Raw genomic sequence first — 12,089 nt, 5'->3', positions numbered from 1 at the left:
GAAAGCTTACGAAAACCCATCCCCCTCATGTGGCATTAACCAGTTGATATGGCTGGTGAATGTCTTCACGTTTATCTCAAGCAAGTTAATATCAGTAAAAGTGCTTTGTAAATAAGCTGCAAGCGGGAGAGAAAAACATAGGGAAAACGTATGAGGGGGAGTTTCACTGTGTTCCCATAGGCAAGGCTGTCCCCTCACCCACTCCCACATCACATTGAAAGAGCCCCCCATGCAGGGATCCTCTTATGTTTCAGTGTTGTCCTTATTTACTTATTTGTTTATTCTTGAGGCAGGATCTCACTCTGTCGCCCAGGCTGGAGTGCGGTGGAGCAATCGTGGCTCACTGCAGCCTTGACCTCAAGTGATTCTCCCACCTCAGCCTCCAGAGTAGCTGGGACCACATGCATGCGCCACCATGCCTGGCTTTTTTTTTTAATTTAAGTTTTTGTAGAGACAAAATTTTGCTATGTTGCCTAGGTTCCTCTCAAACTCCTGGGCTCAAGTGATCCTCCTGTCTTGGCCTCCCAAAGTACTGGGATTACGGGTGTGAGCCACCAAACCCATGTTGTCCTTATTAAACCAGCACTGACTCAGCATCATGTACCATGCAAGACACAGTCCTCATCTCGGGGATCTTGTAGTCTATTGGGAAAGAAAGTATGGCTGTTCAAAATGTTGCCAGAGAGGTCCACCAAAAGGGCTCTGGGAGTCTGGGGCCCCTGAGAGGCAGGCTACTTACCAGCCCTTCTGAAGAGCAAGAGCCAAGAGCTTCTCATCTACCGACATTGCCGTCCAGGTACGATTCCTTCACAGGTCAGAGAACACCGCTGGCACAGCCCAGCAGCCATTGAGTGGGGTTTTTTTAATGCCTGAGCAAGAAGGAGTCAGAAGTTATCCTCCACCCATTTCTCATTCTATAGTTCTTTTTAAGAGTAGATCCTGGGGCCAGGCATGGTGGCCCATGCCCGTAATCCCAGCACTTTGGGAGGCTGAGGCAGGTGAATCATGAAGTCAAAAGATCAACCCCATCCTGACCAACATGGCTAAACCCTGTCTCTACTAAAAATACAAAAATTAACTGGGCATGATGGTGCATGCCTTTAGTTTTAGCTACTTGGAAGGCTAAGGCAGGAGAAGTGCTTCAACCTGGGAAGCAGAGGTTGCAGTGAGCTGATATCATGCCACTGCACTCCAGCCTGGGTGACAGAGCAAGACTCCATCTCATAAAAGAAGAAAAAAAGAGTAGATCCCAGGTCTCTGGCTCCCACCTGGCTCTGTTCTTCTAGCTCCCACCCCCACAGGAACAGGGAATACCTGCACACTCCTTCAGGGCAGCCACCCACCCAGGCGGGTTGCAGATGAAAGAGCCTTCTTTTCTAGGAGAGAAGGAGGACTTGGGGGTCATGTACTAGGAATGAACTTGTGCATGTGAGGCAGGAAGTTCAGTGTTCATGTTCTGAACAGTGGTCCACACACACTCCTCTATCACATTAGCATGGAAAGGGCCATTTTTTGTTGGTCCCAGTCTCCTTGGTGTCACTATCATATTGGGAACCAGGTCTTTTTCCCAGTAAAAATCCCTGCTCCTCACCATCTCTGTTCCTGCATATCCCTAGAGAACTAGGATTGTCTAGGACAGAAGTTCCCAACCTTTTTGGCACCAGGGACCAGTTTCATGGAAGACTATTTCCATGGACAGGGTGGGGGATGGAGGGACGGTACTGGGACAAAATTGTTCTACCTCAGGTCACCAGGCATTCTATTCTCATAAGGATCATGCAACCCAGATCCCTCACATGCAAAGCTCCCAACAGGGTTCTTGCTGAGAATCTCATGCCTCTGCTGATCTGACAGGCGATGGACTCAGGTGGTAATGCAAGCGGTGGGGAGTGGGGATAAAACAGATGAAGCTTCGCCCAGCCACCGCTCACCTCCTGCTGTGCAGCCCGGTTCCTGCACTGGCATGGGCCACTGGCTGGTATGGGTCTGCAGCCTGGGGGTTGGGAACCCCTGGTCTAGGAAGTACCAGACATCTAGGCTTAAAGTCAAATCTGAGAATGGGCCTATTTGAGGGATAGAAAACTTGGGACTTAAACCAAGAAAGGTGGACTGAGGAACCACAGATGGAAAGAAAGAGAGACAGCGCTGGAAAGGGCTTAAGAGAGCGTCTGTGTCTCCTCCCCCTCACCAACCACCTCTCTCCTTCCCACAACACACACAGTTTGCAGAAAAGAGAATGAGGCTGAAAGGGGAGGAGCCTGCCCAAGGTCACAAAACTGGGAAGTAGAAAAGTCACGAAATAGCACCCTGGGCTCTCATTCCTGCTCCAGTAGACTCCCTCTCACCGTGCACTTGAGAAAACAGCGTATTGTATCATTTCCTGGTCTGTTCTTTGAATGGAATAAGTTACCATCTAGGGACTTAGTAGAAAGTTATCTGGAAGTCAGGAGACCCGAGTGGCAGGGCCTCAGCTCTGTCCCACGTGGCACAGACCATCCCCGTGTCCCTGGGCCTTCTAGTAAAAGAGGGAAGAAGGTGAGAGGAAACCATGAGAGTCTGCAGCCTCTTCCCATCCTAACCGCCCACCATTCTGTTCACCCAGGATGCTCAGACCTCACAGTGGGAAAGGAAGGGGCACCCAGCAGAGGGGCCTACTCTATGCAGCCCAGCTGGCATCTGCAGCACTCCTCATTTGTAACCCAGTCCCTGCTTTTTGCCCATGTCTTTCACAGCCCAGCTTCCAAGAAGAATGCAAGTTCAGAGAAACCCTCCTGCCCAACAATTACAACGCCTACGAGTCAGACTTGTACCGAGGGACCTACATCGCCCTGAGCAAATACGGACGGGCAAAGCGGGGCAGCAAGGTGTCCCTGATCATGACTGTCACTCATTTCCTTCCCAGGATGTAAGGACCCACAAAAGAAGGCTCACAGATCTAAAGCAGCAAGTGTCCTACTGGAATTTTGCACAAGCAGATAATTCCCCTTGCCCTCCATGGCTTCTGAGTCAGGCTTATTTTGCACTTGGGGAGACCCCAGTTGTTGCCCTTGGCTGCTGGACCCCATGGCATGTAGCCCATTCAAGTGAGGGTTGCAATCAGCACCTTAGAATGGCAATGGATCCCATGCTCTGACCTCCCTGGAGGAGAGAAGTATCGGTGACACTTGAGGAATGTGACCATGTGCAAAGGAAAAGGCCAGGGTAGGGGCTTGTGTGCATTGTTGTATATCTATACAGCGTTCTATATATTCTCAGAGCAGAGGCATTTCAAAGCATCGAGTTTCTCTCTCCCAGCATCATCACTGCAGGAATCTGCCTGTACAAATGTCACTTGTCAAACCAGTATGATTGATGTGCGCTCCCATTCTGCCTTGTTCCAATCATCTTTCCTTTCAGAGGCTGCTGACCACGTGAGTTGCACAGGCCAGCAGGGAGCAGCCATCCTCAAAGTGCAGAGACAGCAGGGTGAGAGGTGTAAGATTGTATTGCAAACCCGAAAGAAAGTGATCAGGCACTTCAAGATTCCTGCCAGTGAGGGCTCTGGGGATACTGGGATGAATTGTCAGGGAAGCTGGGGGGAAGCTGTTTCCTTCTTGGAGGAAAGGGGTAGAGCAGCGTCCAGGGCAGCTGGGGAAGGCTTGTGGAGGCAGCAGAAGGCACTGGATGTTCTAGGAGAGCCACTCTGCCTGGAGAACTCAGGCTGTATGTGGCTCCAAGAACAAGCAGGGCCAGGCTGCCTGCCCATAATGTTTCCTCACTTTGAACTGGTCTTATTTTAACCACAGATGACAAGGATCCTAATAATGGCAACCTCTTTGGCGAGGGATGAGGACAAAATAGGGCATGAAGGAAGTAGAGAGGCTTTGGACTACAGATGGTAATTCCTCTCCAACTATGTCCAGGAAATGCACCCAAGTTCTTATCTGATACCCTCACTTCCTTCTTGCTCATCGTCATCTCACATACACGCTGTGCCTGGATGCAGCAAAATGGGCACAGTGACCTCCAGGGTTTGTGCGCTCTTCCTCCCTGCAGTAGAAGAGGAGCGATAATCCCATGAAGTCAAGAAGCCAAGCTGAAGCAGCTCCTTGCCGCACGATGCCTTCTTGCCTTCTGTCCCTAAGATGATTTAAAGCAGAGGTTCCCCAGCTGACTATAAATGTTGTCTGCCTGGAGCCTTCAGATTCCCAAACCATTGGAATGTTCCTAAATCTGAAACCAGAGAGAGCCCTATCAGAGTGCAAATATTTTTGGCATATATGAACCATCGAGTTACAAAATGACCTGACACCCTCTGCGACTCCCGGGGGCCCCGGCCTGCAAGACAATCCTCATCTGTTGCGAATACCTTCATCTTCAACATACCTTACTATTTGCAGTTGCATCCATCTGTAGGTGGATCCGGGCAGAGGAATTCTGAGCTGAAGATGGAGGTCGGTAATCGAAGGGAGAGACACCTCACCGGCCACCTCCTCTGCCCTGCAGATGTCAGAAACGACATGTGCTGGGTGAGGAGGAAAAAGCCACACCAAGGTACGTGAAGATGGAAGAGACAGTAGAAACCCTGAAGCACGTGTGTGTGTGGCCGAGCCTCGGATGTGGTAGAAAAGGGAGAAAACTAGTCCATCGTGACTCTTTGGAATATTGAAGTGCAGGTCTGCTTGGAGGCAGGGATTAAGCTGACTGGTTTTTAGGGAGTCTTGTTCAGTGCAATCAGTCTCTTGAACAGGGTCCATCAGGAATGCAGGCACCCCGAACCTGAGGTACGTATCAGTTCCCAGTGGAGCTTGGAGTGTGGAATGGCTGGAGGATGGCGTGACTATGATCCAGAGAAAAAAGGAGTTTTAGGTCCCATAACATAGGTTCCCTTCTTCCAAGATCTTTCAGCTCACATGGCATGAGAGGAGCCATCTTCGAGAGAATCCTCAAAGCCTTGGACTGCCAGCCCTTTCCTTCATCTCTCTAGAGAAGCATAACATTGCTCAAATCCTGGCAAGGTGTTTCCCCAAATGTCCACTTTCATTTTCATGCCAGGAATGAGAAGGAGAAGCTAAGAAATGCCTACAATCAAGCAGGCATGCTATTCAGCCACTGCATAGCAGTTGCACCAGCACCGGTTATGAGGGGCTGGGTGTCTGTCTAACTGGTACCAGGGCCCATGCTATATCAGTTGCTAAATATTTGGAGGTTGGTTGTTTGTGACAGGGTCTTGCTCTGTCACCCAGGCTGGAGCACAGTGGTGTGATCTCAGCTCACTGCAACCTCCACCTCCTGGGCTCAAGTGATTTTCCTTCCTCAGCCTCCTGAGCAGTTGGCACTACAGGTGTGCACCACCATGCCCAGCTAATTTTCTTTTTCTTTTTTTTTTGGTAGAGACAGTGTTTTGCCATGTTGGCCAGGCTGATTTTGAACTGAGCTCAAGCTATCTGCCCTCCTCAGACTCCCAAACTGTTGGGATTACAGGCATGAGCCACCATGCCCATCTGGTTGCTAAGTACTTTGAATACCACCTTTAGATGCAGGGATGTGTGGGTGACTCCTTAAAATCCTTCCCATGCGAAGAAATTCTCTCAAGGGCTTTCTGTTTTCCTATAAGTGACTTTAGGCTTAAGAAAAGTCAATCCTTGGCTGGGTGCGGTGGCTTACACCTGTAATCCCAGCCTTTTGGAGGCCGAGGCGGGTAGATTGCCTGAGCTCAGGAGTTTGAGACCAGCCTGGGCAACATGGTGAAACCTCGTCTCTATTCAAAAAAAAAAAAAAAAAAAGGAAGGAAAGAAGGAGGGAAGGAAGGAAGGAAGGAAGGAAGGAAGGAAGGAAGGAAGGAAGGAAGGAAGGAAGGAAGGAAGGAAATGCCAATCCCCATCCACAGAAGTGGATTAAGAGACAGGACCAGAGTAAGATCAGCAGGATGCATTTCAGTCCCTTCTCTCTGGCTTCTGTATCTGTGCCCTGGCATGAAGAGTTGTTTCCTATCTGGTCACATGTCCACTGAGTGCTGAACTCGGTTGTCAGGCCCATTGGATCCCAAAGGCTGCAGAAGACATTGCTATATGCAGGGCAACCAGAGAGCCCCACTTTCCCACTGAAGATGACTAAGACTTGGCTCTTCCATTCCCCGAGTGCTGAGCAAGGAGCCTGGTTTACAGAGCTTTGTAGCCAGTTCACCTCCCTTTCATCCTGAACCTTCTTTGGCAGCCCCATGCAAACTTGGAGTTCCGAGGGCAAAGAGGCTGTTTTATTCTCTCTTCAAGAGAAAATAATAAAGAGGAGAGCAGCATATCTGCACACACTATGAGATGCACCTCTCAGCTGCAGCTGAAGAGGTTAGCTTAGAAGCCATGGGGGAGCCCCAGGCTCCTTGTAAAATGTCCACCCTTTTCAGGGCAGTAGATGGACCTCATAGGAAACCAGGAAACTCCAAATGCCTTGTTCCAGCTGTTGATTATGTTTGCTTCATCAGGCACTGCCTTCTAACACCCTTCCCTTCCCACTTCCCATACATGTTTGAACCTCTCTGAAAGCAGCATGCAATTTTGTAATTAATACCCTACCATCATCCTCCGCAGCCTTCCCCTCCGCGGCCACATCCCACAGTGCCCTGACACCCGTGCCAAGCCCTTGGTCAGGGCCGGTCTATGGCCTAACAAAGACAACATTTTCTTCTGCCATCTGACTCCGGGTACAAACCCCTCTCCTCTTTAGACATAGAGGTATCTCTCCTGCCCAGAAACCCAGGCCTGAAATTCTCTCCTGACCCTCGTCCTGTCCTGCGCAGTTTACAGTTCTCCTTCGACGCTGGTTCTGGGCCACTTTCTTGTCCTGGACCTCAGACCCTTCAAGTTCTTGTTCTATGCAGGTCCTGAGAGAAGAAAGAAACAAGAGAGTCCATTCTCCTTCCTCCCCGTGTTGACGCCCGCAGCCTTTGCCCATTGTGTGCCACAGTCACTGATACAAACATGTCTACCAAATGCACATCTACAAACATCCTGCAGGATTTCCTCTCTGCCCTCTATCTCCTTCTGCCCACTTTCAAGGGGACACAAGCTAGAAAACTCCTTTGTCCTTCTATCCCAATGTTTTTCCTCAAAGACCCTGGGTCAGCTATCACTTAGGAGGTATTCTCTGCCACTTTCCACACCTGTGTCTGTAAAGTGGGTCTCTAATACTTGCTCCTCCCCTGAAGGAATCAGCCACTCATTCTGCTACCTTCCAGAAAAATACCAAGAGAGGAATGTTTGGGACAAGGCCAGAAGAATAGAGAGAGATACTCCAGGCTCTGCTTACATCTGACTGATGCTTCCTCTTCCCACAACAGGAGGAGGATGTCATTAAGCCCCAAACGGGTCCTGAATCTAGCCCATCATGCAGACAGCCAAAGCAGAACCACGTTCGTATACCTCATTGAACTGAAATTTCAGCATCAGGGAGACGTGTTCTGCATGGTTTCCTCTTTCTATAATCACTAAGTACCTCAGGCTGGTCCCAGGGTAGAGCTGTCCTCCAGCTTAGGCACAGCAGATAATGCAACCCAGATGCTGTGCAGTCATGTGCTTGTCAAATGTGAAACTTCTATTTTTTTAATATGTATGTGCCATGCACAAACCATATCATGTTCCAGCAAAAAGTAAAAGGTCTTTTTCTACATTTCTCTAAACTCTTTGACTCCACTCCTCCTATTAAAACTGACAACAAATCTCCGGGTTGTGGTTGATTTTCATCTTGATTCTGCCCCCCCCTTGCAGGAAGGCAGGCAAAAAGAAACGGAAAGCACAGAGTCGTGCTGCTGTCGCTTATTAAGGTGGGAAGAAGTCCTGTGGCTCACTCAGTCCAGCTGCCCTTGCTGCCAATGGGGAAATTGGACCCAGAGGGTGAAGAAAGCAATGGAAGACCATAGGGAGGCAGCATCCCTCTTCCTTTAGCCTCAGGGAAAACCAAATATACGCATTTCTGTGACTATGAAATTCATTCATTCATTTATTCACCCATCAAGAAATTCTGGGTTCCTCATTCCTGCTCTGCACTGGGCTGGGTTTTTGGGATACACATGTGAATAAGACAGACGCAGTCCCCATGCTCTCATCAATTTGCATTACAAAAAAAAAAAAACACCCACGAGCTTGTTAAGATGTAGATCTCCAAGTCCCACTCCCAGATATTCTGACGATGCCAGGTGGGGCCCAGGAGTCTACATGCTTAATACACACCCCAGGTGGGTCTCATGTTGAAGCACCTAGCTAGTAGGATGACTGGGGTGGCAGGACATTTGGACTGAGGGAGACTATCAATTAAGCCATCTTTTTATAGGTTAAATAAAAAGAAAGAAGACAACTCAAGAGTTTAAGTCATGAGGATCCCACATCCTCCCGAGTTTCCTCCCTCCCTTCACACTGGCCTCTTCCTGAGCTTCTCGTCATCAGCCCTGTCCTCTCCCTGCCATGTTCCTCCCATGGCCACCCCCACTCTCATACCCATCTCGGGCCACCTCTGGGGGTGACCCCAATGTGCCTTCAGTCTAGCAATGCTGGGTTCCAAATAAATCTATGTTCTCTTGGAAGAGCTGCCTGGTCCTTCGGCCTCTGCACTTCATTCCTGTATTATTTATGCAGTTAATATTTCTAACATCCTACTATGTGTCAGAAACCACTGGGTGCCCTCAGAATATCACTGTGAAAATTATATATGGGCTTATAGACTGGCAAGGAAGACAAACACTAAATAAATAATTACAGCAAAATAGGCCAGGTGTGGTGGCTGATGCCTGTAGTCCCAGCACTTTGGGAGGCCGAATTGGGCAGATCACTTGAGGTCAGGAGTTCACGACCAGCCTGGGCCACATGGCGAAACTCCATCTCTACTAAAAAGACAAAAATTAGCCAGGCATGGTGGCTCACCCTGTAATCCCAGCTACCAATGGGGCTGAAGCAGAAGAATGGCTTGAACCCAGGAGGCAGAGGTTGCAGTAAGCTGAGATTTTGCCACTGCGCTCCAGCCTGGGCGACAGAGCAAGACTTTTTCTCAAAACAAACAAAAAGAGAAGTCTGCATGTGTAGTTCACAGCACAGCCCTGACACCAGGGAGTGCCTCTCCGGAGAATCTGAATTCTTCTAAAGCACACAAGAACTGGCCTCCTCTATTTTCTGAGGGGGATCCCAAGAGATTTCACAGTCTTTTCCTGACCATTCATGTCCCCTAAATGAACCAACAAGAAGCAGTTGGTGGTGGGTGGCAGCTGAGAGGCTGTGTGTGGGTGGTGGGTGGGGAGGCTGTGTGGCAGGTGTGGGGGAGGCTGTGTGTGTGTGGTAGGTGGAGGGCGAGGCTGTGTGCGGGTGGTGTGTGTCAGGTGGGGAGGCTATGTGCAGGCGGTGTGTGTCAGGTGGGGAGGCTGTGTGGTGGGTGGGGGCTGGGAGGCTGTGTGTGGGTGGTGGGTGGTGGGCTGGGAGGCTGTGTATGGGTGCTGGGTTTTGGTTGGGAGGCTGTGTGGTGGGTGATGGGTAGGGGCTAGGGATGATGCTGAACATCCTACAATCACAGGACATCCCCCTACAACAAATAATTACTCGGCCCCATGTATCAATGGTGCCGAGGTTGAGAAACTCTTCTGTAGGGCATAGCGCCCATCTGATGACCTGAAATTCTTCTGTTAATTCTCATTGAAGACCCAGCTTACGAAGTGAAGGCGGGGCAGATAAGCTTCACATGCCATTGTCAACCCTTATACCTAGACTCCGTCCCCAGGAAGTCCCTGTGGGAATGTGGTAAGGGCAGTGAGTTATAAAGAACTGTCCAGAGTACAGAACTGGCAGATGGACACTGAGGAATTTTAGGCCTGGGCGTCAGGTAAGAGTTTCTGGGCTGAGGGAGTATTGTGAGGGGCAGGTGACTTTCTCCTCACATCACCCTCTGTCTTCTCACACCTGGGTCAGGCCTGTGCCTCTAGCCCCCTCTCCACCCCACAGGCGAGCAGGACCTGAGCCAGAAATTATTTTTACCTACATAATCTTAGGTTCTTCATCCATTTTAAAGAATATTGTTTATTTTCATTTTCTTAAGATTATCAAATTAAAATATGATCATGGTAGAACATTTATAACACCCAAGAAATTAAAAAATAATCTCCCCCCCATCATCCCACCACCCCATGATCGTTGCTGTTAAGATGTTTTCATGCTTCCTTCATTCTTTCATGTGGAAGACAAGTCTAGCAAGTGGAGCACACACAGCTGATGAGACGTTACTTCAAGGCCATTTCATTTTTGCATCTCACTACTCTCTGCAGATTTGCTCAGTGAAACCAGTGTCCCTGGTGAATACTCAGGCTGTCTCTAGGTTCTGGACACTCACAGCTAAGGCAAAGCCATATGGTCACTCAAGAGGCAAAACACAGCCACAATTCAGAAATTATCATGCCAGCCAACAGCATACTCTACACTTTGTTGTTGTTGTTTTTGAGACGGAGTCCTGCTCTGTCGCCAGGCTGGAGTGAAGTGGTGCAATCTCAGCTCACTGCAACCTTTGCCTCCTGGGTTCAAGCGATTCTTCCACCTCAGCCTCCCTAGTAGCTGGGACCACAGGCGTGTGCCACCACGCCCGGCTAATTCTTGTATTTTTAATAGAGACGGGGTTTCACCACGTTGGCCAGGATGGTCTCGATCTTCTGACCTCATGATCTTTCCGCCCACCTCAGCCTCCCAGAGTGCTGGGATTACAGGCGTGAGCCACAGCGCCCAGCCTACACTTTGGTCTTCATTCAAAAGGAAGACTTCCTCTTCCACCTCTCGCTGGGGCCTGCTGGGATGGGGAGGCATGGCCACGGTCGGTTTCTGCTCTCTTTCCAGATACCTCTTCCCCAGCGTGCTGACTTTGCTTCTGGCCCTTTGCGGCTACAGAGAGAGGCTGAGAGGAAAGGTGTGAGTAGGGACGCTGTCACCTGACAAGTCCCATTATAAGTTGATTTGTGCTCCTGGGCTTCGTAACTGCCTAAAATGGACTCTCCCATTAGAGGCTTCTTGAGACCCTGCAGAGCCATCATCGTGCAATACCCAGGGCCCCGCAAGCCCATCTTCCTTGGAGGCCTTTTGCCTCCTCCTTTTCCAGCCCCATGGGAAGACCGGCAGCTTCTTTCCACCAGGTCCTATTACCTCTCCAGGTGGCTCTGCTGGACAGGGCTTAAGTCACCCCCAATCTCACCTGTGGCTCATGCCCGGTCTCTGGGGAACATTCAGAAAATCCTGGCCCCGGCAAACCCCGGGAATGAAGCCCAAGTCCAGGGCAGAGGCAGCCTGCCCTTCACTCTTAGCACTGACGCAGTGAGAAAAACACTCTCTCCTGCCTTGGAATTTTCCAGGTAGGCATCACACAGCTGTCCATGGTGCCCCTCAGCTTCAGGGACACATGTCAAGCCTTCCATGGGGTCTTACTGAAGTATCTCTTCATTCACGAAGCTATTCCAGGCCTTCCTAAAAGGTCCCCTGAAAAGTCTTACCCTCAGAAAGACTTCTCAAAATCCTTTTATTTTCCATCCCTCAATATAGGTGAATCCATGAATTTTTCTTATTTATTTATTTTTTTTGAGACAGAGTCTGGCTCTACCACCCAGGCTGGAGTGCAGTGGGGCAATCGCAGCTCACTGCAACCTCTGCTTCCTGGATTCAAATGATTCTCCTGCCTCAGCCTCCAGAGTAGCTGGGATTACAGGCACCCACCACCACACCTGGCTAATTTTTGTATTTTTAGTAGAGACAGGGTTTTGACACATTGGTCAGGCTGGTCTTGAAGTACTGGGCTCAGGCGATCTGCCCACCGAGGCCTCCCAAAGTTCTGGGATTGCAGGCGTGAGCCACTGTGCCCGGGCTGGAATCCCATGAATTTCTGGGCACAGGCTCATAAGGCCTGTCAATATTCTGTGACCCTTCCCCATTTTTTTCCACCCCAGGCTTGCTCCATCTTTTGCCAGAATTAGTTACAGGTTCCAATAGGGCTACAAAAATGACATATCTCAAAAACGTTTATGATTTTCCACTCCTTTTTAGCTAAAAAAAAGGCAGACAAAACAGCAATAACAAATAAGTGAAAACATAACGTACCATCTC

The 12,089-nt window shown here is 49.6% G+C and overlaps 1 protein-coding gene across 1 annotated transcript in view; it reads left to right on the top strand.

Annotated features, from left to right (window-relative positions):
• FGF6 (fibroblast growth factor 6) overlaps positions 1–7,696 on the top strand; it is a 65,365-nt gene extending 57,669 nt beyond the window's left edge. The window contains exon 3 of the mRNA XM_002752232.7: positions 2,733–7,696. Coding sequence (XP_002752278.1) covers positions 2,733–2,909 — 177 coding nt within the window. The 3' untranslated portion in view covers positions 2,910–7,696. The remainder of the gene's footprint in view (positions 1–2,732) is intronic.
• Positions 7,697–12,089: the final 4,393 nt, after the last annotated feature.

Source organism: Callithrix jacchus, chromosome 9 (genome assembly GCF_049354715.1).
Source record: "Callithrix jacchus isolate 240 chromosome 9, calJac240_pri, whole genome shotgun sequence".
NCBI classification, from domain to species: Eukaryota; Metazoa; Chordata; class Mammalia; order Primates; family Cebidae; genus Callithrix; species Callithrix jacchus.
This window is presented reverse-complemented; position numbering and strand designations above follow the sequence as displayed.